Below are 27,758 nucleotides of genomic sequence, written 5' to 3'. Positions count from 1 at the left end.
GCCAGCATCAAAGTATCTTCTTGATTTCTGTAACTTTGTGATAAGTATTTATAATAAGTTCTTAAAAGCTATCTTTTAGGTCCTTTGTATTTTCATATAAATAGGATCAGCTTGATAAATTTTACAAAAAAAGTAAATAAGTAAAACAAAACAAAACAAAACAAAACAACAGCAACCAAAAAAACCCCTGCCAGAACTTTGATTGAAAGTAGTGAGATTTAAAGCTAGGTGTTTTTAGGCATACAGCAAAATAATTATCATTAGCTATCTAATATAAAGTCCACATTACTTGCTTAACTTCTGACCAAGTTTCTCCCAGTTCTTCCCTAAAATTTCTATAAGGATATGTAAAACTGTAACTTTTTCTAAGCACGCTAAAACTGCGACTGAAGGATAACCTTTAGCTAGAATCTTAGAGACTTATCTCATAATTATATGAACTGTGTAGTTAGACTAAATTTAAAAATGGTAGTTTTCCTGTCTTGTAACTCACAAAAGATAGCAGTGTTCATTTCTTGAGAAATCGTGGACATTTAAGTTTGAGTCTCTCCCACTATCATTCCCAGGTTCAGAGATTTTTCTATATTCATTTAAAAGCCTATAAACCCAGAGGCCAACAGGGTTAGGAAATGTGAGATGAAGAGAGAGTGAAGAGGAAGAGTGTGGGAAGACATCGAGCAATCTGTTTCTGCTTCCTGATGTAAATCCTTTAACAGTTTTCTACTATGGGCCAGTCTAATTCTTTCGCACCAGAGAGAAGACCCTTCGAAACTTGGTCCCATCTGTCCTTTCAGAGCCACACCTTATAGAAAGTGAGGGCTTTCACGTACTTACTTGGTAGGATCTTACATAGCTAGGATGTGGGGTGAGAAGAGGCTCGTAAGATGAGGGGCCAGTAATCATTGGGAATTAGTTAGGAGTTGCACTTACCCACTTTGACGAACACTGTGATTAGCACCTTGATACTGGCATTACCAACCCAAAGCACTCTAGATGCACTTTCTTATTTAATCTTCATCTCAGATCTTTGAATTCAGTATTATTATTATTCTTCCCATTTTACAAATGGGAATGGTGGGGGTGGGTAGAGAGTTGAAGTATTTATTCAAAGTCACTAATAAAAAAGGAGCAAATCTGGAAGTGTACCGAGAGAGGGTTTAAAGTGCTTAGCATAGGGCGCCTGGGTGGCTCAGTCTATTAAGCATCTGCCTTTGGCTCAGGTCATGATCCCAGGGTCCTGGGATCGAGTCCCGCATCAAGCCCCACATCAAGCTCCTTGCTCAGCGGGAGGCCTGCTTCTCCCTCTGCCTGCTGCTCCCCCTGCTTGTGCTCTCTCTCTGTCAAATAAATAAAGTGCTTAGCATAGAGCCTTCTTTATGACATAATTAACACTCAATAAATGATGGCCACTGTAATATTATTATCACCATCATTATTGTTATTATTTATCTATATTAAAGTTAGGTAATTTACTTAAAGTTTATAGCTAGTAAGTGATAAGACAGGAATTCAGATCCAATTATGTAAATTCTAGAGCCCTCAGTCTCAGCCTATATTGAAACCTTTTCTTACTGGAGCCAAGCAAGGGAAAGCCATACGCTTTCCTGAGGGCAAACCCTAAATCTCTGTAGACTACCCTCTAAGTAAAAGAAAAACAATCACAAGAGTATGCCCTTGGTAAGAAAATAGTGAAGAACATGAGAAAAGGTACATCATCGAGAACATATCTTTGAAAATAAAGCACCGAAGAAAATTTCAGAGAAAATGATCTGTTTAGTTAGAAGAAAGGACTTACATGGAAAAATGAACAGAGAAGAGAATAGCTTTGAGGAGCGTGCCATATAAAATAAGCAGAAATAACAAGAAAGCTAAAGTTGCTTTCATGTAATTTACATAGACGTTTGGAAGAAGAAACAGAACTGATATTGTGGAAATAATCCCTGATATTGAGGACAAACTTGAGATATTTTCTCCAACAGCAGAAGAAAAGAACAAAGAGGTTAAAATGATGAGGAAAAGGTTTATGGTGGGAGAGTAGAAAATTGAATATTAATTTAGGTGTTCTTGGTGAGAAATCAGAGCATTAGGAGAGCAGTAGAATCAAAGACAAATTAGGAAAACTTTAATGAGCTAAAAATGATCTAAAGATTTAGATCAAAAGAGCTAACTATATCTAGCCAACAGTAATAGTATCTAAATATATCCTATGGAAGTTTTTGTATTTTGTGGATGAAAAAGAGAATCTTGTAATCATTCTGGGAGAAAAACAAGTTACCTGTACCTTTTTTTGTTGTTGTTGGTTAACAATAAGTAACAGAAGAGTGGTGGAATTAGGATTATGATGAATTACTTAGAATTATGATGAAGTTCCTTTTATGTTTAAGGAGTTTTCTCTGTAGTCAAAAGCAATAGAAATATATTCTTTATTGTTTGTGGTCTCAAAAAGTAGTCTTTTTTTTTTTTTTTTTTAATAAAAATCCTACTTGAAAACCTATACCAATTAACAAAGTGATACACCAAAATGAAAAATTTTAGGAACAGGAAAGTTCTCAGATCTTATATCTATAAATATAGCTATAGATATAAGATCTGAGAACTTTCCTGTTCCTAAAATTAGCTATAAATATAGCTATAGATATAGACTAATAATGAGAATATGAAACAGAATTACAACTAAGTAATTATTATGAATAAGATTGAAGACATAAATGCCACTGTAAAAATTAATTCTTGAATATATATAAACAAGCATTTAGTACCAATGTAAAAAAGTAATTCTTGAATATATATAAACAAAAATTTAGTAACAATTATCTGAGTCCCAAATTCCAGATTATGATTTTTTTAATTGTTGTAAAATACACATAAAATTTACCATCTTAATCATTTATAAATGTACAGTTCAGTAGTGTTGTTTATCTACATTGTTGCACAATATCCAGAACTTTCTCATCTTGCAAAACTGAAACTCTGTACCCATTGAATAGCAACTCACCATTCCGCCTTCCCCCATCCCTTGGCATCCACCATTCTACTTTATTTCTATGAGTTTGACTACTCTAGATAGCTAGTCTAAGTGAAAACATAACAGTATTCATCTTTGCGACTGGTTGATTTACAGATTACATTTTTAAGGACTGAAAAGAGGAGGAGGCTTGAGGAGGCTGAGCACCTCGGAATGGCAGACTAGCTCTCTTCATGTAGGATAACTTGTTTTGCTAAACACTGTTTTTGCTCAGATTTTTTATTACGAAAGCCTGCTTTTCTTGTTGACGTCAAGTGCATTTTCAGCATCGATTGATAAGGTCGTGTGTCTTTCTTTTTTTTTCTCTATCATATTGATAGATTTTGTAACGGTGAACTGCATTCCGTCATGGAATAAAACCCTAATGATAATGGTGTATTGTTCTTTCGATAACATTGCTATACTCAGTTCAAATATGCGAATTGAATATATTCAATTTTATTTAGGATCCTTGAAGTTGCATTTATGTGTATGCTCGGTCTTTGGCTGTTTTGTTTGCTTGCTTTGGTTTAATGAGGGAGGTTGCAAATTTAGTTATTTAAGTTTTGCTGGTCTGATAAAGGCTCACAAGAGCTTTCTTCGTAAGGATATTTGTCATCATTTGCTAAAGCCTGGGAGAGTGTAAAAATCATTGGACTTTAAAGGCTGGGTAAAAGATAAAATCCAGCTGTGTCCCCTTCTATACCTGGTGCCATTCTGAAGGCGGTCTTTAAATCACCTTTCCGTTCTCTTCTAGGGTTTTCAAATTCTAAAGTGCATACGAATCACCTGTTAAGCTACAGATTCTGACCCTGAACTTCTGTGTGCCTAACAAGCTCCCCAGTTACGCCAGTACTGTTGGTTGTGGGACCACATTTTGAATAGCAAAATGCTAACCCAGTGGTTCCCAGACTTTGCTGCACGTTTGAATCACGAGGGGAACTTCTAGAACATCTTCGCGTCTAGGACACATCCATACCAATTAAATCAGAATGGCTGAGGGTGGAAGCCAAGCCTAAGGTGTTTCTCAAGAACCCCAGGTGGTTCCAATGATCAGCAGATTTTGGGAACCACTGCACTAGGGGTAATTGGTCTATTCAGGTTTCCACTTTGCTCAATTTTGGTTACTTTTATTTTAGAAAGTAATTGCCCATTTAAGTTTTCAAAGTTGTGGTCAGTAAGCTGCATGTGCTATTCTCTTATACTTTTAAAAATGTATTTGGTTTCTATGGTTATGTTTCCCTTCTATTCTTGTATATTTTCGCTTTTTCTTTTTTTCCTTAATGAGGTTTGCAAATGGTTTTTCTGTTTCGCTGGTCTTCTCAGAAAATCATCTTCCCTTTTACTCTTTTGTTTTAAATTCTTCTTTTCCTATTTTATTGATTTCAGCTTTTATCTTTAATTCCCTTTTTAATGTTTCTTGGGTTTTTTGCTGTTCTTTCTATCTTATGGAAAAGTTATTTTGCCATTTGTCTTTTTTTCTTTTCAGTGCTTTCTAGATAGTTCATAATTTTTCTTTTGATTTTCTGTTTGATCCATAGTTTATTTTCTTAATTTTCAGGTAGTTCAGAAAATGTGGTCACTTTTTGTTTTTTACTTTTAGTCCTATTTATCAAAGATGACACAGTAATAACAGTTTTCTCTTTGGTCAAGGACATGATCAATTTTTATAAAATTTCTGTGGACGTGCTAGCAAAGTATACTTTGTATTTGAATGATATAAAGTTAGTCATTGTCTAATAGTCATAATCAATTCTAAAACAGAATGTATTCAAAATTCTCACTAAAATTGTATTTTTTTAAAGTGTCTTGTATTTTAATAGCTTTTGTTTTATGCGTTTCAGCACAATACTGTTTGGTGCATATATGGTTTATGATTTATCTTCTTTATTACATATGCCTTTTATCTATCTGTAATTTTCTTTATCTCGTTTATTGTAATTCATCTTAAATTCTCTTAACCACCACTAACTGACACTGCTTACTTTTTGTTTGAATTTGCCTGATTTCTCTTTGTATACCATTTTATTTTCATCTTTTTTATTCTTGTTGTCATTTTGTCTTCAATGTGTTCCTTAAAAATAGCTGAATTTTATTTGCTTCCGTTGATCTAATGTTCTTTATGGGCTAATTCAATCCACTTACCTGTCTTGTAATGGGATATGCTTGATTTTATTCATTCAGTTTACCTTGCATTATTTATTTTTACATCTCATATTCTTAGTTTTATTGTCTTGGTTAAGTTACTTTTTTTTTTTTTTTTGCTTTCTCTTTGTTAATTTGGAGTTCTACCGTCTCTTTCCCTGCTCTTAAAATGAAATATGTCTTTATTATTATTTGAAAACAGGTACAGTTTTCATATTGAGTCATAGGACTATGATTCTCACCTGCATTATAGTGAAGTGTGAGGTGTGGAAAAGCTGTCCAACCTGCCTTAGGGTTACATAGTAAGTGGCAGAGCTGGTCTTTTAATTTACTTTAACATAATTTAATAAAATTTTATTAATTAAAGTATTGATTATAGTAAAATATAACTTAATTTACTGTACTGTAAAAATAAATACTTAGTAAACCATAAAGTATCTGTGCTAATAAATTTAAAAATATGAAAAATTGAAGATTTTTGATAATATATAATAAAATTGCCTCAAGAGTAGAGCAAATTCATGAAAGACTCAGAGTTTTCTAAGAATCTTCTCTGAAACAAATTATGAGAAGATAGTTTTACCAGTGAGTTTTTCCAGACTTCCACGAACTTTTCATATTTTTTAAAAATAAAAAATGGCTGTCATCCAAACCATTTTATGAAGCATGTATGTAACCCTAGTATGAAAACTTCACAAATGAAACAAAGATCCCCAGAAAAGTATACCAGCTACATAGAGAGAACTCAGAAAAAACTGTTAGCAAACCAGTTTAGCAGTAAATTAGAAGAGCTACCTTGTATAGATAAGCAAAGATAATTTAATCTAAGAATTCAGTAATATATAACAACAATAAATACTGTAAGGAAATTTAAAAAGGATGCCAAAAAACATTTAATGGTATTCAATAACCATTCTGATCAGAACACTTTTAAAAATCTGAAAGAACTATGAATAAGTGAACATATAAGATGATAAGAAAAAAATCAATTATTAATTAATAGCCAACATTATCATTAACTGTGAAGCTCTAGAAGTAATCATTAATATTAGGAATAAAATATTCCTGACAGCACAATTCCTATTTTACATATTTTTGAATGTTTGTCCAAAGAAATAATGCACAAATACCTGAAAAATGTCCAACTGTATTATAATTAAGTAAATGAAAATTATGACATTAATGTAATGATATCTTTTCTCTATCAACGTGTTACAATTAAAACAAATCCCTTTTATGACTAATATGTAATTGTGGCAGCGGGGTGGTGACATGGACACACTCATTCTGCCCGAGGGAGAAGAAATTGGCAAAAATCTTTATGGAAAGCAGCTTGACAGTTTTTAACCAAGAGTTTTAAAAGAGTTATGTCCTTTGACCCAGTAATTCCATTTCTGGGAACTCCAGCCTAAGGAAATCATGAGAATCGCTGACAAAGATTTGTGTACGAGGATGTTAATGGCAGTTCTGTTTATAATATTTTAAAAAATGGGAAATAACCTAAAATGCCAAAAAAAAAAAAAAAAGGAGAATGGTCAAATGAAGTACAGCCATGCGGTGTAACATTATACAGACATTACAGTCATGCTTTTGAAAAGCTATTCAATCTAAAGGGAAAGATATAACGTGAATTGGAAAAAAGAGCAGGATACAAATTCATTTAAATTTGATCTCTGTTTTTGAAAATACATATTTTTATATATTACATACATACAAGAAAAAGTTTAATAGACTGGAAGGAAGTACTGAAAAACAAACAACATTATATAGTACGATCAGAGCGTGTTGAAGTCAGAAAATTGCTGTCCTTCTGCGGAATCTCTTAAATCACCAACAGGGACATTTCATAGTGAAGGATAAACTTAATTCTAAATTAATACTGGAATGTGAACCTTGGCTATAGGCTGAGGGTCAGTCTCTGCGCAGAGGATCATATCTTTGTAATGATTAGTCTGTCTATTTCATAATCACAGTTTTCATTCCTAACCGTGGACAGTGCACATCGGTCGAGAAAGTGCAGATAAAGCCGTGCCTTACACCACCACCAAAAAATCCCCAGTAGGTTAGTGGTGGTATCTGAAGTTATATGAAGATTGGCAAAGAGCTAGTGTAAAATAATCTTATCTTCTCCCCCTTTGCATCCATAAACAAAAGGATTTAGGCGTCTTTTACACTCTGCGGAAGGAAGTGAACAATCGGAATCCTAAGGCCTGCGAGATACCTAGGGGTTCTGTTCTTTCTCCAAATGAGCAAGCAATGCAAGCAAACTAACAGGAAAAGGGCGCTGTAAGAAAGTGGAACCTGTAGGGGCGCCTGGGTGGCTCAGTGGGTTAAGTGTCCGCCTTTGGCTTAGGTCAGGATTCCAGGATTCTGGGATCGAGTCCCGCATGGTTCCCTCCAACCCCCGGGCGGGGAGTCTGCTTCTCCCTCTCCCCCTGCCACTACCTGGCCCCGCTTGTGTGCACGCTCTCGCTCTCTCAAATAAATAAGTAAAATCTTAAAAAAAAAAAAAAAAAAAAAAAGGAACCTGAACATTGCAGTGGGTTTCAGAGGTGCTCTTAATTCAGTTTCCTACCCAAAGTGAGAATTCTTAAATCTAATGGGGGGGTGTCTTTCCTGCTCCTGGGAACCCCCTACCTCTGTGGACACTTTCCTCATCTGTAAAATGGGAACGCTTGCATGAGAACTGGTAGGATCATTAGGAGCATTACGTTGAATGAATGCTTTTGAAGATCTTAGAGCAGTAGCTTGGCCTGTGTTGGCCGTTACTACCTTTGCAAGGTTTCCCATTCCCTTCTAGGACTTTTCTTATTGGATGACAAATCTGGTTATTGAGCCAAAAAACAGTTCCTGGAACTGTGCGGAAGAAGTCTCATCCAAAATCTACATTAACAGTCCTTCTAATACTGGAAGACAGCTTTCATGAATTTAATAACTGCTTTCTGTGGTTTTTTCTTTTTTTAATTTCAAGAATAGAACACAGTAGACTATAAAAATGAGCGTTATCAGTTTTCCTTTGGATTTTCTATGTAAATGTTGTTTAACATTCAAATGGAGCTGATTATAATTTGAGATATTAACAGTTAGATATGCCATTGTGTCCCTTTGTTATTGTTTGTAAAGGAGGTTAAACACTATATTAACTTCTGAGTAGTGATTTATTGTTGCTTTTGTTAGATAAAAATAAAAAAAGAAGTAAAATAATATAATTTGATATTGCCTTTGAGAATTTTCAGTTTGCAGAGGTCTTTATTTCCTACTCAATTTTATTTTTTAAAAAGCATTACATGTAGTGTAAATACACCATCACATAAATGCCGAGTTGTTCTTTGCTTCTTGGCTTAAGCTGTTGTGTAATATTGCTCTGTAACCATTAAGCAGCTGCTCTGCCTCAGAGATGCTCATATTTCCTTTGGTAGATGAAGGGAATTTACTATATGAATGTCTCCAAATTGCTTTAAAATCGTTGGCCTTTGTATCAGCTATTTAGATTCACAGTGGTCTATGTAACACACGAAAACCATGTTTCTGGAAGGCCCCAGCAGCCTGGAGGTTACAGATGGGGTTGTGTTAATAGTAATACCCTGCATTTTGCTGAGTCTCATCCTCTGTACTCTCACAGGGCTCCTGACACCCTGCGTGATTCTCCCCGGTTGTTTTGCCAGAGTCCTTATGCATTGTTTCCTGTATACTTTCTTGTATGCTATTCGCTATCCAAGTGCTCTGTCCTCCACTAGTTCTTTCCTTTGCCCTCCTCGTCTTGGGTAATGCCTGTGCATAGTAAGGATGTGCTGTGTGCAAAGATGAACGGAGGACGCAGCCTTTGGCGTCGGGTGCTTCTCCCAGGTTACCCAGTTGCCTGATTCCTCCTAACCCCCACTCCCGTAAGGTCATGTGGGGGGGCTGCGTTACCGCTCATCCTGGAGAGCCCTCTTTTCAGTGAAGTCTCACCATGCTCCATGCAGGACTGGAGCCCAGTGGGACCTGTGAGTGTTGCATTTTGTCTAGTGGGTGCCCAAGCAGCTCTGAGATACTTCCGGTGCCTTTCACAGTTTCAGCAAAATAGCTCTTCCAGGTTTCCTTGTAGATTCAGATTCCTCGGAACTTGAATTGGAGGTGAGGGGTGGGGAAACACCGTGCTACATTCTGAATTGCCTTCCCTTTTCTATGAGATAGTCGTTGTATTTGCCTGTGTGTGACTGCCTGCCTGTCTTCCTGCTAGTAGGGTTAGCTTGAGGGGCTCCTCCCATCCGTATGATTGGGCTCCTGATGTCCACACACCATTCCGTCTTCAAGGGCATGACAAAGAAGCAGATGGAGCCCTGACTGCTCACGGGAGTAATAAGGAAATGAACTTCACGTGATATCTACATATTGACATGTTACTACGTATAACACATGATTTACTTTATATAAATATATTGAAATGCTCACTAGTCACTCATTCACCAATTTATTTTGCAAATATTTTTGAACTCCGACTCTTTACACACTTCTAGTTTCTCGGTGGTCACTTTGTACTAAATGCCTCAAGTTGTGTACTGGAACGTAACAAAGTCAGAGATAGAATCTGTCTCTGCTCATCATTCTTTCCCATTCTACCCAAAAGCCTCGATAAACTGGTCAGCAGACGAGTCCAGGGAATAACAAGAGTCAGTATAATTATCCTTCAACCTTAAGCCATCTACACCTACACTGTCACATGATTACTAAGATGCTTTTTTATGACCCTGTTCCAAAAGGTTAAAATTGAAAATTTTGTTCTGTAAGCATTGATTTAGTACTTGCTGTATGTATCGGCACAGAGTTAGTTGTGAAGGGACATTCAGAGATGAACAAAACCCAGTCACTCTCCAAATAAAGGAGCTGATAATCCAGTAAGAAACACAAGACCTGAAAACAGATATCTTGGACACTTGAATGTGGAAAGTGATGTAAGTAAGTACAAACTAGGTTCTCTGTGAATCCGGAAGAAAGAGATGATTTGTGGCTGGCGCAGGGATTGGGGGAGGAGGGTAGAGGAACAGGTCACGGAGTAGACGGTATTTGAGCTGGACGTTGCAGGATGAGAACAGAGTATGCAAAGAGAGTGCCATCTGATCAGAGGAATGGAACTGCATGAGAAAGGTGGGAGGGCAGACACTGACAGTACTGCTGGGCGAGGACAAATAATCCTGTCTGATCTCCTTTACGAAGATGTGTATTGCATTTTTTGTTGTTTCACATGATGGTAACCTACCACGGTTCAGAATATTGAAAATATCTTCTCCCCCAACCACACAAAGGGAGTCAATGTCCTTTTTTCGTCTTCATGGCTTTAAGAACCTTGAACAGTGTAGGCTACCTAAAAGTTTCTCAGTAATCATTGAAACAAATTCAACCTGGTGAAAAATTAAGTTGCTTGAGAAGTAGGAATTTCTTAAAACATAGGTATATCAAATGGGGACATTTTGTCATTATCCTCTTAAAAATGTATATATTTTTTTCAAAGTAATACTTAATATGGTACCTGAGTTTTATCACCAGCTGAGAGCTCATAATTCCTTCACACTCTTTCTTTTGTTCTGTTTCTAAAGAGGGTGATGATGGGTATAATAGTGTTCAGATACGCATGACTCCTTGGTTCACAACAATGAAGCGTATAAGCTCATCGAATGATTCTCTGTCTTCTTATGTTGGATACAGGTAAAAGGAACTGTGATAGCTTTTGTTCTGGCAAAATTTCTAAAAAAGATTTACACATAATTTGAGACCGTCTGGAATCCAGTGTGCATAATTCAATGTATGGGTGATCATTGACACAACTGGCCAATCCTAACTCATTGGGAACGTTTAATCAGTGCCTAATATGGATTTTATGTTTTTATCTCACTTATCATTCATAATAATTTTATTATCTCTAGTTTTTAAATGAGGAGTCTGAGACACCAGGAATGTAATAACATGACCAGGATTCCACCCTGATAAAGTGTGGTTGGGAGTCAGATGCCAGCTCCCTGACTTGAGAGCTAAACCACCTCTGACTCACATTCCTGCCCTGAATCGAGTCCCTTGGTCAGCCCTAAAACTTTACATAAAAACTGATCCAACTGTTGGTTCTTAGAATCTAGAGTTTGTTTTCCTGGAAACATTTGAATTCCGAGGGTTTTCAGGCTTTTCTTATTCTCTTCCTGGGAAGCAGAGAGTAACCATATCCGTGCTTCTGGTATTCTGTTCCTCTTGGCCCTCAGTATGCCTCCTGCACGTCAGTGAGAAGCTAGGGACATGACTGGGTATTTGTGGGAGTCCTCATTTCTAATCCTGGACACAGTTTGGCCAGATCCCAGACAGCACAGAACTTAAGCTCCTGAATGGTGGGCCACAGTCGCTGTGGACCCTGCACTTGGATGTCACAGAAGGGTCACATGGCATTCCTGGAGGCCTGGGTTTATCACCATTTGCTAGAAAAAGTATGTGGTTCTTGAAATGAAGGGAGTCCAGGGAAGTAGTAGCAAGAGTGAGAGGGCAGTGAAATCATGTGAGGTCTATCAAAGGTACGTGGAAATAGGTCTATGCAAAGTATTTGCTATACGTATAAGTTCTGCTTTTGTGTGATTCATGACCTTGGAGGAAGGGTGGGGGAGTGCTGCAAACAGCAGCTTGCTTTTCTTTAATCAGGGAAGGATTTGTGAAAGAACAGTGGTTTCAGGAGATCTTTGAAGTAATTCCAACAAGGTTCTAATTGTGGTTGTGGTTTTCCTTTTTCTTTCTTTCTTTTTTGTAAATGGGTCGACTTTAGTCTACCAGGTGCTACCGAGCTGAATGCATTCGGTCAGAACCCCAGAATCTTCATTCTCTATGCGTGGGCTGTGGCAAATAAAACCATTCCAGTTGCCCTGTACATTGAGCAAGTGGGGAAGAAAGTTCCCTAGGAAATTATTTGGCATCTCAACTTCTTACTTTTGTTTAAACAGACCCCGGATTGCATTCAAAGAGTTTTGCTTTCACTTGTGTTTGTTGTCAGCACACTTGGTTTTCGTTCTAACCTTTAGTTTAAAAACACTTGAACAAATCCTAGCGTTTAATCATTTATTTGCTTCCTGCTTGTGCTGATCTTTTTCCTCTTGATATTTATTTTCAGGTTACCTGGAGGATAGTTTTGTAAAATCTGGAGTCTTCAATGTATCCGAACTTGTGAGGGTATCCAGAAGTAAGTAAATTGTTTTGTTAATATTTAGTTATACGGTATGATTTAAGATAGGCAATATTTTGAACCTTCAACACAGTATTAAGAATAACCACTTACTAGGAAAATTTGAGTTTTAAAATCTCCCATCTTTTTGATGAACTCATACGTGAATCTGTTTTGTCGGATTTTCTAAAAGAGTTACATTTAGGTCATCAAACGTTTGTAGTATAAAAATAATTTGGGGGTTGTTCTGATTGCCGTGGTATTAGTATTCACTTAATTCACCGTTCTCTCTGTGACCATAGATGGTCATTTATAGCAAAGGAAGTGTGATTAATTAAATGTACTCCATGTTGTTATGATAACCCACATAAGTTTCCTGTAGATAAGTGCTTTTTCATTCTACTAACATTTTGGTGGGGGCTTGGAGAGGTACAGGATACCCACACTAACATGCAGAGTGGAGAGGGATGCAGAAATTAACTTTGCAGATTGTACTTTGGATATAGATAGAAAGCTATTGTGATCCAGAACAATGTTCAATTGTTTTAACTGGCCACCTCACCTGAGACACCATTCTTGACAGGCCGGATGAGATTTTCCTTGGGTTAAGTTCACCTGGCCGGCTACCTAAGCAAGGGAGTAGTTTACTGACTTAAGTCTTTTACGTATTACTAGTATGTACAAATAGACCTAAGATGTGGCTCTGATGGTATCATCTTGTTATAGGAGGTGACTCATTTCTTCTTGTTCTCTTTGATTTAGCTTATTTATGTAACTTTAAAGGCTGTATTTTTACCTGGCATTTTGTTCGAGAGCGTCACCGTTCGGAATGATGTTATTCACGTGACGTAGTGGCGTTCTGTCCTTGTTTAAGTTGTGTTTTTCTCATCTGGGTCAAATTCAGAGGTCTTGAACAAGAATTATGGTGATCCCAAAAGAACAAAGCAAGTTACTGAGGGTAAGTTTAGGTAATGAGTTAGAGTTGTGGTCAGTGAAGTCATCCCCCAGCTGGTAGGTGACTGCGTCTTTCGAATCAGAGTTTCTTGAAGAGTTCCTCTTTCTAGAGTGGCCAGTGCGAATAGCATATATCTCAGGGAGTTGTATACATGAATGTTTAAGACCTTTAGTAACTTATCCTTTCTGACATATTCTGTGATAAATAAATGTATGCCCCAAAGACTTCTGTCACGGATCTGTTTACTTAGGGCAGCGCAGGAGGCCAAAACCTAAAACCCTATATCCCAGCAACCCTAGGGTTCATGTTTGCTGGACAGGGGGATTCTGATGGTCTACTCCATTGACCATGGCCATGAGCCTTGCATGGTTTTCCCGATCAATAAGGTGGTATGGAAGGCCTCCGACATTTGAAAGTTTTCTGTGTTTATTTTTAATTTGGAAAGGAACGTGCCTGACTTACTACCACTTTCTGGCCTCATGTAAGGAAGCGGGAATTTGAAAGTTGGGGGGGGTGTGTGTGGGGAGGTGTTTTCCCTATACTGTTCTGCTACAGTTACAAGACATTATAACATTATTTGTTTAAATTTGTCTTTTCCTAAGTTTCGTGATGTATTTCCTCCTTCTCGTGAGAAGGACCAAAGAGTCATCCGTTGGAAAACATTATCAGTTCCTTATTATAAGTAACATCATGCCAGACGCTGTAGAAAGGCCGCCACACAGGAGCTTTAAAAGACCAGGGTGATATTCTGAAAAATCTTAATTTAAACATAAAGATTCGAAAAACACCTTTCCAGAACAGTTCGAAAATGAGGTAGATTGAATAAACTCACCCATTCTTAGGTTTTTAAGCTCTTACAACACACATTACTGATCTTTAATTAGTGTATTAATTATCTATGTCCATTCATTCCTTTGTGCAGCAAACATTTATTTTCTGCTCCGTATGTAAATAGGTGTCTCTGAAAGGCTTGAGCAGTTATTCTCCTAAGTGTTTTACTATATCCACATCATAATCTTATTTACACAATTGAACTTCGTTGTTTATGAAATACGGGCTTGCTAAGTAAGCAGAAACTTCAGCACGACCCTTATGCTGTATATCACAGATTCTGACTTCGTGAGGGCTCACAGTATGTTAATGGTTTCTGGCCTCCAGGGTTTGACTATCATATGACCCACTAATGTGTCTGTTGACTTTAGCTAATGAAGCTCCTCAATTTTAGGATAGTGATCTTTCTGCTGAATGATATTATCTCCATCTTGAAAGTTGATTTAGGATCAGCTTTTGGAGTGAGAAGAACAATAAGAGAGATTAAGGGGTGGCCTCTAACCCTTAGAATCTGAGGTTCTTTGGAGCTTCGTTTCTAAGAGGATATTGGCAGCCTCTTAAACATGATTTGCAGCTTTCAGACTTTGCAGCTCTCCAGGAGAGGTGCTAACGTTGATCTTTGCATCTGCTGTAAGTTCTTCCAGAGGCTTTTAAACGGGAGTATCAGCCCGGGACTTGCCATGTTCACATACTCTCTTTATTATTAAATACATTTGGTGAGTGCTGCTTTAGAATTTGGCCAGGTTTGTTATTAATCTACTCTTCTCCTTGTACTCTCCCCTTAAATGTCAGAAGGCACGTTGCATTTTTGCAATGCTCCTGTATAAATCTGTGGATAAATTATTTTAATTGCTGTCTTGATAGTCTGTAATAATCCGTCTGCAAGAAAATTTAGAAAAAACAAAGTTTCCGAAGATTTTTTAAATTATTATTTTACTATAAATTTCATCTAGTATGTTTATGGCCAAGCAATCTGTGTTGACTCTTAAGCCATATGTATGAAATAGAAACTACAGATCTTTGCTTAAATGTTGCATGAGCTTAATAAATTGCAAGTACTTTGCATAAGTTATAACCTGTAAGTTTCCTGTCAGTAATTCAGGTCTTTCCCTGAGTCCCTCAAATGCCTCCTTCTAGCATATACCCTGCTTTCCAATGTCACATAGAACATGGTTTTAATAATAAACTTTAAAGCATGTGGTTACTGTGGAATTTCTTACCTTGCTTTTTTTTTTAACCTCCAGTTTACCTCAAGCCACAACAAACAGTTACATTTTAGCTGCCCAAAGAATTCAAGCCATTTGACATAGTTACCCATTGAATACAGATATTTTCTGTGTTATTAAAATGAAGTTAAAATACACTATATAAAGGGAATAATTTAACAGAAGGCATAAACTCCAGAAGTTTGAGCTGAGACTAATCTTGTATATATTGATTTAGTTTTTAATAGGGGAAGAGAGAGATCCGTCGTATATTCTTTAATTACTTCTCTGCAGTAACACATGTGCTTCCTAATCATACTTTCTTAAAAATATTTTTAAGTAAATCTTGGCCGACCTGGTATTGACATACAATTCAGCTGACAGCGAACACATGCAGTGAACACATTAAAATTCTGGGGAAGAAAAATTCCCTGAAAATCTGCGGTCCTTTTGGAATTGTGTATTCAGTTTGAAGCGGTTGGAAGAGAGGAAGATTAAGTAGACTGTATGCTCCTAGAGTGAATCGCCAGGGCTCTAGAGTTTTGTTACCACAGCCCCGGGACACACTTTTCTCTCATTAGAGCTTTTGAAGGCCTGATAAAAAATGGGTAAAGAAAGAAACTCTTCTTCAGCACTCTCCTTTAACACCAACCTGCCTGGTTTCACCTTGCATATTATCTCTGCCCCTGATGTTGCTTTTGCAGTAACCCCTGCTGAGAATGACCTCGCCTTAAGACCTTACTCGTTCTCCAAAGTCCAGTGCAAGCTATGGCTTCTCCTTGGAGTTCTTGGATCCCTGAAGCCTGTATTGGATTCTTCTTCCCATGAAATCCCATAGCGTTTATTGGTGCTGTCATTCACTTGGGCTGTTTCATTATAATCAGCATTATGCTGGTATTTCTATTTTTTCATGAGTGTTTTGTTTACCCAGCTTGTTGCCCAATCTGTTTTGTTAAGGACAGGAACTATCTTAGACTATTTTGTATCCCTTGCAGCACCTGCCAGTAATGGACACAAACAACTTGTTGAAGGAACAGACTTTCAACAAATAGATTCATTTATAACTCTTCATCTGCTTTTAGCGTGGTTTGAACTGTTCACCCTTTGCTAACCACTCCAGGCTGGCAGGGAAGAGATGTGGGGGAAGAAATCAAGGAAAGAAGCGATCTCACATTTATTGAATACCTTTTATGCACTGGGCATGATGCTGGGCTTTTATCACTCCTTATCTCATTTCATTTTCAAAATAATCATAGGTGGTAGGTGACTGGTATTCTCATTTTCGAGCTTGGGAAACTGAGGCACATACCTCAGAAGCAGCAGAGGGAGTTCAAACTAAATGGCTACCTCCCAAGACTCTACCCGTTCTCATACAACATGCTGCCTCACGGATCTATTCAAGATGTCTAGAAACACATTTTTTAAATTTAAACAGATGTAATCCATTATACAAAAACCAATACTTATATACAAGAATCTCAGTTCGTACTATATCAGCAAAGTCAAAAAGATCTCCTGATTTAAAAATAATACTTTAAATTATAAAACACCATGAGCACATTTTATTTATTTTTATTTATTTTTAATAAATAAATAATTTATTTCTTTTTTTTTTCATGAGTACATTGTAAGTGATTTTTAGAAAGTTGGGTATACAAACTTAAAAAACCCCATAACTATTGAGTAAGGCCACACTTAACTATTCATATATCAACCTGAATATGTATTTTGGGGAAAAACCCACAAAACTGGGCTCTTATTTCACATTTGTCAAGTTTACTTGTAAACCTGCCCTAATAACAAGAATTCGTTATATCAAATAATATTCATATGATTTCTAATGCATTTTAACATGTTAATTTTCGAATTTGATTAACTGAACAGCGATTAGGTTTTTGAGAACCAACTTAGAAGGCTCTTGGGGGGCTCAGTCGGTTAAGTGTCTGCCTTCAGCTCAGGTCATGATCCTGGGGCCCTAGATTCAAGCTCTTCATTGGGCTCCCTGCTCAGGGGGGAGTCTGCTTCTCCCTCTCCCCACCCCCCTCATGCTCTCTCTCAAATAAATAAAATCTTAAAAAAAAAAAAAAGAACCAACTTCGTTCAAAGCACCTTGCTTTGTGCTGAGCAATAGGAAACATGTTGTTTCCTCTGAATTACCTATGGACTAGATACAGTGACAGATACGGTGCAACTAATAGAAAGGAGTGAGTGGAGAAGGTTGGAGAGTGGGAATAGGGGAAGTGGTAACCAATGATGACAGACTTGAACACTGGCGTTGTGAGGAATCTTCGTCGTACCCTGGTAAACAGTTGATATTAGGGTCTCAGGGTAAAGACAGTTTGCGTGGAACGTATTAGATTATTACATTCAAGTGTAAAATCATTCCTGATGTTTCTTTCTGTTTTATTCCTCAGCGCCCATAACCCAGGGAACTGGAGTCAACTTCCCAATTGGAGAAATCCCGAGCCAACCATACTATCATGACATGAACTCGGGGGTCAATCTTCAGAGGTCACTGTCTTCTCCACCAAGCAGGTAACTGAAAGAGGAGCTGCATCTGCTCTCAGTCTCTCTGCAGCTGGGTAGGCAGGTAGATATGCAGACAGGTAGGTAGATAAAGAGATCGGGAAACGGCCAAGAGTTCGAGACTTTTCCCTTTCTACATGAATTTTTACTCTTTACCTGGTTAAATTTATTTTGATATTTGAAAATTAAATGTAATTGTTCAAAGCATTAAAAACATCTTTTGGGTGGGACAAGAGAACTATATTACCTTCATATAAAAATATGAATATGATTTTTTTTCTGTGAAATATTAGAATTCTACAAGTTCACTCGATCTTTTGGCGACTTTAAAAGCAGTGTTGTCATGGCAGAGAGCTGCCCCCCGCCCCGGTCTATAGATTGATCCGTCCTGATACCTCTTACCCTACTATCACATCCAAGCTGGGTATAATAAAACATGAAAACAACATGTGTCGTCTACTTAACCTTAAAAGTAAAGGTCTTATCCTAGGCCACACTTTGCTAATGTCTTCAGTGAGTTGGTATTTTTTAAAATAATTTAGTTGATTCTCAGTTACCAATGAAAATACTACCTGCTCTGAGGTTTGGTTTGACCAGCCTTTGTTGGGGAAGAGCTACAGTGAGGTTCCTTTACTTTTTAGTTCCCTGTTGACATTCTCACTTTTCTCTCTTGATCTTCTGATTGTAACTTTGAGTCCCACAGAAGTTTAAAAAGAGGTTTTCTATTTAAATGAGGGATAAATAGCTTGGAAAGTTGTTTGCGGAGGACTTAGTGATGATACGTTCCACTGTTACAGAATGCGAGAAGAGGACTGAGTCACTGAGAAGTACGATGAATAAATATTATAGCTTTATGTGTTTTTTTTTCCGAGCTGGATCTTCAATATATGAAGCTCCATCTCATTTTCAGAGCATTATATATACCCGTGATCAAATGTAAGACTGTACAGGAATTCCAGAGCAAAACATTTCACTTTGTAATATCCGTTTTTTAAGAATCAAAGACTATCTGGGTAATTATTTTCCTATGCTATTCTCAATAATGAAAGTTAATTGCGTTTGAATTAATTACAGGGCTGTGCACATGTTTATGTTTATGAACTAAGTTCAATTTTATATCATATTTGGTCAGACTGTGTTTTCATATAGTTAGTTTACATAGCAGGGCAGTTTGGTTTATTGTTACTCAGATTGTCTATGACATGGCTGGGTCTTAAAAATGCTTTAGTTTTTCTAAATTTGAAATGTGATAGTACGTTTCTATTTGGTCTGATGGATCAGTGTGTTGTCAACACAGATTTTCTTCATAGTCATACGGTTTCACATATTATGCCATTAAGAATAAAAAAGGTTTCAAAAACATTTCTCTGATATTTCCTTATGAAAATCTTTTCTCTCTCACTTTAAGTCTTTCGTACATATTTACTACTGAATGATAGCTGAGAGAATTAGATTAAAGGGGTGTTTAAACAACCATGCATTCTAACTTCGGACACCATAGGAATAAATTAAAGGACGATTATTTACTCCCACTGTGGTTTTGCACGGATAGAAACTGCTATCTTCTTCATCATGTTAATACTCTGGGAGTTGTGAGTCAAATATTAATCTGAGTACATCTGTGAACATGTGCACATGCTTCTAGGATTCCAGATGACCACGTGCTTCTAGGATTCCGGGTGTACGTGTGCTTCTAGGATTTGGAAACAGTGCGGCAAAAAGAACACAGTCCTTACTTTGTGGCAGACTGCTTCCCACTAAGATGCCTTGGGAAATTCACTGAATTTCTCCAAATTTGTCTCCCCACTTGTAAGAAAAGGGAGGACTGATGTATGGATAAGACTTCTGACGTCAGTTCCAGCTCTGAAATCCTATGACATTATGGTTATTACACTGACCAAAGTTAATTCAGAAGATATCTCTCTTTGGTTTTTACCTGTAGAGATGTACATAAGGTTTTTGGTTTTTTTTTAATTTAAGGGAAAAAATCCATTTTCATAGTCATAATTGACTGTTCAATAGGGTATTGATGGGAATATATGATAGCAGTATAGCATGCAAGATGGCCTATGCCATGCCATAGCTTTTAACTTTTATTTATTTATTTGTTCGTTTGCTTGTTTGTTTATTTTTCAGAGTGGCGGGGGGACGTTTTGGGGAGGGAGAGAGAGAATCTTAGGCAGGCTTTATGCCCAGCACAGAGTCCAACCCAGGGCTCGATCTCATGACCATGAGATCATGACCTGTGCCAAAATCAAGAGTTGGAAGCTTAACTGACTGAGCCACCCGGGTGCCCCCATGACATACCTTTTTAATCTCTGCCCTAAATGTTCATTTTTCTTAATAACTGGGATGAGCCATGTTTTCTTTATTAAATTGTATTATTTATTTATTTATTTATTTATTTTTGAGAGAAAGAGAGAGAGAATCTTAAGCAGGCTCCACATCCAGCATGGAGCCAAATGCAGGGCTCTATCTCATGACCCTAAGATCATGGCCTGAGCCAAAATCAAGAGTCAGACCCTTAACCAACTGAGCCATCCGGGCACCCCTAAAATGTATCATTTTAAAAGTATAGTGTTTGTTTGAATTTGGCAATGACCTATTTTTCATGGTTGATCTTGAGAATAAAAGATCATAACCTAATTTTTTAGAAAAAAATATAAAGAAGAATATACGAAATAATTTATAATCAATAAAGTCTTCCAAAATTTTTTAATATTATTAATTATATGGTTACTACTAATAATTACTACTTAATAAGTGTCTTCTAAATGCCAGCCACTCAACTAAGAGCTTTACATTTAATCCTCTCAACCACTCCTCTTTGAACTAGGTTTTATTATTTCCATTTTACAAATGATTAAACTGAGTTTAGAAAGGTTAAGGAGCTTACTCTTAAGAAGTATTGAGTGGCCTAGTCAAGATTTGATACGAGGCCGGTTCTACTCCAAAGATCATGTTCTACTGACTCCATTGCCTTATGTTTGAATTAATATGAAAAAATGACATTGGTATGGCAAGCGCTATGCTATGAATAATATTAGCATTGATAGTAATGATAAGTCAGGTGCAATCTTCATAATTTTAAAGTTAGTACCCGTATCACATCAAGAATTCACTTTTTACTACAGAAATTTCTTTGGAAACACATTTCAAAAGGTAAATATAATAAGCACCCTATCATTAGGCAGGTATAATATGGTATAATAAACGATATATACAACTAGAAGGGTTTGCTACTCCTGAAGTCTGGAATACTCTCTATTATTTCAGAAAAGATTCTGAAATGTTGTTACTTGTGTTTATGGAAATTTTTATAGTAAGAATCTTCTCAAATTATATACTTTAACCTGCTACACACCTCCTTAGACATCCCATTAATGCAACTGTTGTCATATTTTAACAGCAAAAGACCCAAAACTATATCCATAGACGAAAATATGGAACCAAGTCCGACAGGAGACTTCTATCCGTCTCCGAATTCACCAGCTGCTGGAAGCCGAACATGGCACGAAAGAGATCAAGGTAAGCGATGAGATGATTCCTCTGGGGACATCAGAGTAAGATGTCAGCTTGTTTCAGAAATTTCCTATAGTCAAAATTTGGTAATTGAATCAATATGGATGATATTTTCTGCATAAAATGATTGCAGTAAAATTATTTTGAAGATAATGTACTAGTCATGTGTCATCGACATTAGAACAATCCCATATTTTCCCTGTTGGGCTTTTTCTCCCAGACAGAATGATCTTTTAGAACCCCCGATCGTGCATGTGACCGATTATGGTTTGTCTCCCTTCGCTGGTTGGATCGCAGCCAAACTGCAAGATCTGACTCCATTAGATCAGTTTGCTACCCTCTATGGGGTGTTTCAGGGAGGAGCCACACTTCCAGCAGGTCGCAGGGGACAGTTACTGACCGTTCCCATTTACAGGAAGTTATAATTCCCTTTGGAAGTAGGTACAGCATAAACAAAAAAGATGAGTGTAATGTAACAACTTTGTGTCTGAGTCAATCTGGTTGTTCCTTCTATGAAACTATGAAACTATGACCCAGTTGTGGGGCAGCTTTGGGGGAAAAATATAACTTTATAGGTATTATTTGGCTCTCTAAATTCAGACTTAGCTCTTTTTCATTCTCAAAGTCTGTCGGGTTAAATATATTTCATCAGACATCCTCATGCCTTTTTGCTGCAAATAGCGGAAGATTGTTAAGGATGAAAATTTAAAAAATTAACGTGCACTGGGTGTTATACACAAATAATGAATCATGGAACATTACATCAAAACTAAGGATATACTCTATGGTGACTAACATAATATAATAAAAAATTATTATAAAAAATAAAATTAAAAAAATAAAATAAAAAATTAACTGCAATATCTTGGTATGTATGTGTGCAAATATGACTTATAGCAACAGCATAAAAGATAGTTGAAAATTGTTTTTTAAATCAAATTCTACATTTTACTAAAAATGTAAAAAGAAAAATCTCTTTAACAATGATTTTTAGCCCATGACTTGAGTGTATGTTTCTGAGGCTGGGGAGCCCTACGCTAGGTTATCTTAGGAGGCAAATAACTGAAGTTCAAACCCAAATCAGTTCCTTATTCAGGACTTATTTGCTGTTGCACATCTGAAGCAAGGTGCCTGGGTGAAGGGCGCACGGGGTGGCTCAGTTGGTTAAGCAGCTGACTCCAGATATCAGCTCAGGTCTTCATCTCAGGGTGGTGAGTTGAAGCCCAGTGTTGGGCTCCATGATGAGTGTGGGCCTACTTAAAAAAAAAAAAATATATATATATATATATATATGTGTGTGTGTGTGTGTGTGTGTGTGTGTGTGTGTGTATTCCACTAGAAAAAAAAAGTGAAAAATCTTCATGGAGGAATTGGACTTTGACTCAGTGGGTTTCCTTTACCATGTTGCGATTTTTAACTGGTAAAGAAGGGAGCAGAGTTGCCAGAGAGAAAACCACAGCCACACGCTGTGTAAGTTTCAGAACGGCCGCGTTGTGCACTGGGGTCCCACACTCTACAGGTAAGGAAGTACGGAGAGGTGATGTGTCATTTTGTGGAAGGATCTGAAAATCAGCTGGCGAGTTTTGGCTCTGAGATGACCTCCTTCGTCCTTCCAAATCTATTCTTCAGACAGACAAAATTTCTTTTTTTTTTTTTTAAAGATTTTATTTATTTATTTGACAGAGCCAGCGAGAGAGAGGGAACACAAGCAGGGGGAGTGGGAGAGGAAGAGGCAGTCTCCCAGCGGAGGAGCCCGATGCGGGGCTCGATCCCAGAGCATGGGGATCACGCCCTGAGCTGACGGCTGACGCTTAATGACTGTGCCACCTAGGCACCCCCAGACAGACAAAATTTCTATAAAACATAATATCACGGTATTACTCCCCTGCTTCAATCTTTCAGTAACTTCCCACTCCTCTTAGGAGAAATCAGAATCCTTTCACAGGAAGGGCCGGCCCTGTTCCCTGCTGCTGTTGCTGGCGCTTTTGCTTGCTGCTTTAATACTTGGGAAGGCAAAACCCAAGACCTTCCTCTAAATCACGCCCTCTGGGATTCTCCTCTTCTAACTTTTCATCTCACAAATTTGGGGGCATCTTTCAAGTCCCAGCCTAAATTGAGGAATTTCAATCTCAATCCGGTGCTCCTGTTTTCCTCTCCTGACACCCAGTAGTGTTCCTTCATTGTTCTCGTAATAAATAGTTACGTGCTTGTTTGTGGGATTCATTGTCTGAATCCGTCTGCGCTGTGAGGGCGGGGACCTTATCGATTGTGGCCATTGTGTAGCCAGCACCCTGGTGCATAGTAGGGGCACAAAAGATATTTGTTGGATAAATGAAACACTGATAGCAGACTATCAGTCTCATTAGTGAAGGCCAGAAGTAATAGGAACTTTCCCCAGACTTGCAGAAGTAAGAATAGAAACAAAACCCTCAAGCCTTTCTATTTTACTGCTTGTTTAACTGGCATTGTCAGTTTGTTTTAAACAAAGCCATATTTTCCTCTTGAGAAAATTATTCTGGAAAAGATTCTAATGGTAATAATAATAACATAGTGAATGTGTGGGAACGGGTGTGTTGTTCAGAAGTGTAGGTGTTCTTTATTATAGAGTGTCACTTTGTAAAAATTGATCCCTCTTTCAGCCTATTGAATACAGGCAATCTCACATCATATTATAAAACATTTTTGAAAAGTAGAAGGGAAACTGTCATTCTTTCTCTTTGTAAAATCATTGTATTGTCTTGGTGATTTTCTTTTGTCAAGATGACTAGAATTACGGGAGAAGTCTGTGAGGGCATATTTTATTAAGAGTAAGGAAGAACGATCCATTCTCAAGTGTGCTTAAAAAAACTCTGTCACTTTAATTTTGAAGACCCTGAAGACTTTGTAATGTGCACAATAGGCCATTGTGGGAAGGAGTCTTGAATTACAATAAAAAAATGAGGGCAGTACAGTACTATCTTTATAAATTTGCTAAGCCAGATGCAGTCCTTTTGTTCTTAGAAAATTGCCTTTTTCTTAATTTGCCAAGTAAAATGCCCAATGGTTGTTCTTGCCCATCTTCAAATGTTCTTCAGACACACTTGGCTGTCACGAAGGGGGTATTGTAAAGGGCATATTGAGTACCACTCAATATTTATAATGGCTTTAGTACTTGTCATATACTTGTTTCTCCCAAAAAGCCCTGTGCTAATTGGTAATCAATAACTACTTATTGGTTGATTAAAATATGCTTGTGTTGATAATTGGCAGAAATGTTTAAAATTTACCATTAATTATTTCCTGAATATGCCTTATTCTGGTAGTGTTAGCTTTGCATTAAAATCTATTCTTGCCATAGCACTTAACAATACATATTTTTGAAATAGAAGAATCAAAGACAGCAAAATTATGGACAATATATGGCATTCTCCTTTCCCTTTTAATGTGAAACACCAACCCAAACCACTGAGATTTTTTTCCAAGTAGGCCAAAGTAAAGGATATAAAATAGCCAGATTAGGGGCGCCTAGGTGGCACAGCGGTTAAGCGTCTGCCTTTGGCTCAGGGTGTGATCCTGGCGTATGGGATTGAGCCCCACATCAGGCTCCTCCGCTATGAGCCTACTTCTCCCACTCCCCCTGCTGTGTTCCCTCTCTCGCTGGCTGTCTCTATCTCTGTCAGATAAATAAATAAGATCTTTAAAAAAATAAAATAAAATAGCCAGATTAATATACTCACTTTATTTTAAAAAGCAATTAGGCAAATTTTAACGGAAAATCTAGGTTCATGTAATGACAAATATTTACGTACCTTTTAATAATTTAATTATTATTATGGAAAAAGTATGTTTATTTTAGGGTATTATAAACATAATTAGTTATATTTATATGTTCATTCCACAAGGCAGAAAAGTTACGATGTCCTGGTCATAAAAGAATTATAATTTTTTTTAAAGATTTTATTTATTTGACAGAATAACACAGAAAAAATACCATCTGAGACCTTGCATACCTTAATTTCTTTTCCACCTGAGTCAGTTCAGAGACTCAATTCCTAGTTGATGTACTTTCCTTGAAATCATTAGAATGTTTCTTTGTCACTTCTGAAAAAAGAGGAAAAACAAGAGATAGGTCTTGGTTTTTCCTCCAATTCCAATTACTTTTATGGGACTAAATCTTGTTGTACATTAATGCCTGGGAATTTAACAGACTGACAAATGGTATGTTTGGACATTTGAAACAATGCTTTATCAATATCAGTGTTTGCCTCTGCAGATTCATCTAAGCCTGCATCAAAGGCTCCTAAAACTCTATTTAATAGACATTTATGATACAGTAAATATATTTGTAATATACAGCTGGGCTTTCTAAATGGAAAATTGAACAGCTTCTCAGTCTGATGAGTATTTAAACAACTTATAATGTTAGTTTTATGAAATGTAAATTCAAAAAGACTTTGCAGTAAAATTTTATTAATTCCTACACATTTAGGATTTCAGATAATTGGACTCAATTAACATTTATCAAATGCCTGTTATTTGCCAGGAAGTTTTCTAGGCATTGGGCACATAAATATGAATAAATTAAATTTCCAGCCCTTGACCTGCTGAGCAGAAAAAAAATTTTTTACTATTTATGATAAAGGGTTCTTCATAGAAAATAAATCATGTAAGCCAGACTAGGAGGGGACTGTCTCCATGCCTCAGAACCAGCTTACCTTGAAGCACTATGAGAAGTAAATAGGCAAAAACCAATGAATTGATATGTTAGCACAAACTAACACTACTTAGCGGTATATTGGTATGTAATTACAATTTTAAGGGTAGTTTAAAAATGCATACTGGACTCTCAAATAAGCAATATTTGGGCATCATGTTCCGGTTGTTGTGAGTCCTAGGAAATAACACTAACACTAATTTTTAAAAATGTACGGTTCTGTCACATAAATAAGTCTCTTCAGTTAGTCTTTTGAAATTTTAATAGATTTCTGAGCCCTAGAGATTTCTTTCTAATAATTTTTCAAAAGTTCTCTTTAGTAATATAGTTTTAAATGTTGTGCTAAATGTCAGTTTGCACTTTATAGAGTTCTATGAGGATATAGTGTTAAATAGCCAATGCATTAAACCAAAAGTCTCCAGGGAACACAGGGTGGAGAATAATAATGCCAGCCCAACATCATGAGTTTAACCAGGAGCAGGAAATACAATGATAGAACCAGAATCAGACACCAGCATTTCTTAGTGTGAGTTTAAGGAAGGTTAATAAGCACGCCAGATACAAGAGTGTTCAGCTGGCTTTGAAAAATTTTGTCTTAATGAAAATGTAAACTTTTTCATTCATGATTGAATTTGTAGAATGTTTAATGTACTGTGGGCACCATCAATGTGACTGTCTATGAGTGGATATTGACTGATTGTGCTTAAGTTTGTGACTTCCGGACCTTTTTTTTTTTTCCATTCAAGAATCTATAGGGAGGAAAGTTCTAGGTTCAAATTTTGGAAAACAGTGCTCTAGCCCAAACTACAGCCTGACGAATGATATAATCTCAAGATGTCTGCAGAAATATGGGAGCTGGGTGAATGAGCAGCTTTTATAAATAGTTGAAAAACTACTGTCTGGGAGTTATTAACATTAAATGAAGTCCTAGAAAATGGCAAGGCAAATGCTTAGTAATCTTCCTGGAAGAATTTTTAAGCCCCCTTTGGGAACCAGAGAGAACACCAACAATTCCTTACATTCTTAAGGTTTGTATCACAAGGATTAAATGTCAAATGTTCAAATATCAAATTTTGAGCCAGACGAAATCAGAGATACAAGTGCTTTTGATGAGTAAATGTGAAGAAATGGTTTGAATTTAATGTTCAAGCACAATTTTTAAGGCTTGTGTTTTTTCTGTTTAGCCTATTACTGAAAATATCGAAAGTGAACGATTTACAGTTCCTGCCAAACTTTCCGTGAACCTCTCCATGTATCATGATGTCGCTGGAGAGCAAACTCCCAGAATGCCTTTGTCATGGTGTATTTCACTTTCTTTAGCTACGGTGCTGTAGTTGAAAAGTCACAACATGAGCATCCTTCAAACAGAAAGGAAAACAGTAAATTATTGGTGAAACCTTTCGTCAGAATTCCTTACATTGCCTGCTAATTAGCAGAAGCTTTTGCTCCTTTCATGCTTTGTAACCAAGAAGAGCCTTTCTGATAGGGCAAACCTGGGTCCGTGTTAGCAGGACCAATACTAGAAGGGGAAAGTTATACTCCTGTTTCTGTGCTCGAGACTTAATGACTTGAAAATGCAGCATTTTGCAGAAAAACCACAATGGTTAATTAGTTTGAAAAAATAACAGCTTGCTATTTAATGCTGGGTCTCTAGATTGATAGAACACAACCTAAAATAGGATAGTGGAAAAACCCATGGGAGACCG

The 27,758-nt window shown here is 36.9% G+C and overlaps 1 protein-coding gene across 11 annotated transcripts in view; it reads left to right on the top strand.

Moving 5' to 3' along the window:
- The window catches only part of NFIB (nuclear factor I B), a 230,945-nt gene that overhangs the window by 148,021 nt on the left and 55,166 nt on the right, over positions 1-27,758 (top strand). For all 11 annotated transcript variants that reach the window (XM_026506525.4, XM_044386923.3, XM_026506524.4 and 8 more), the window contains exons 4-6: positions 12,270-12,338; positions 17,726-17,846; positions 21,247-21,365. In XM_026506525.4, the coding sequence (XP_026362310.1) occupies positions 12,270-12,338; positions 17,726-17,846; positions 21,247-21,365 (309 nt within the window). The remainder of the gene's footprint in view (positions 1-12,269; positions 12,339-17,725; positions 17,847-21,246; positions 21,366-27,758) is intronic.

Source organism: Ursus arctos, unplaced genomic scaffold (genome assembly GCF_023065955.2).
Source record: "Ursus arctos isolate Adak ecotype North America unplaced genomic scaffold, UrsArc2.0 scaffold_18, whole genome shotgun sequence".
Lineage (NCBI taxonomy): Eukaryota > Metazoa > Chordata > Mammalia > Carnivora > Ursidae > Ursus > Ursus arctos.
Note: the sequence above shows the minus strand (reverse complement) of the source record. Positions and strands in the feature narration are given on the sequence as shown.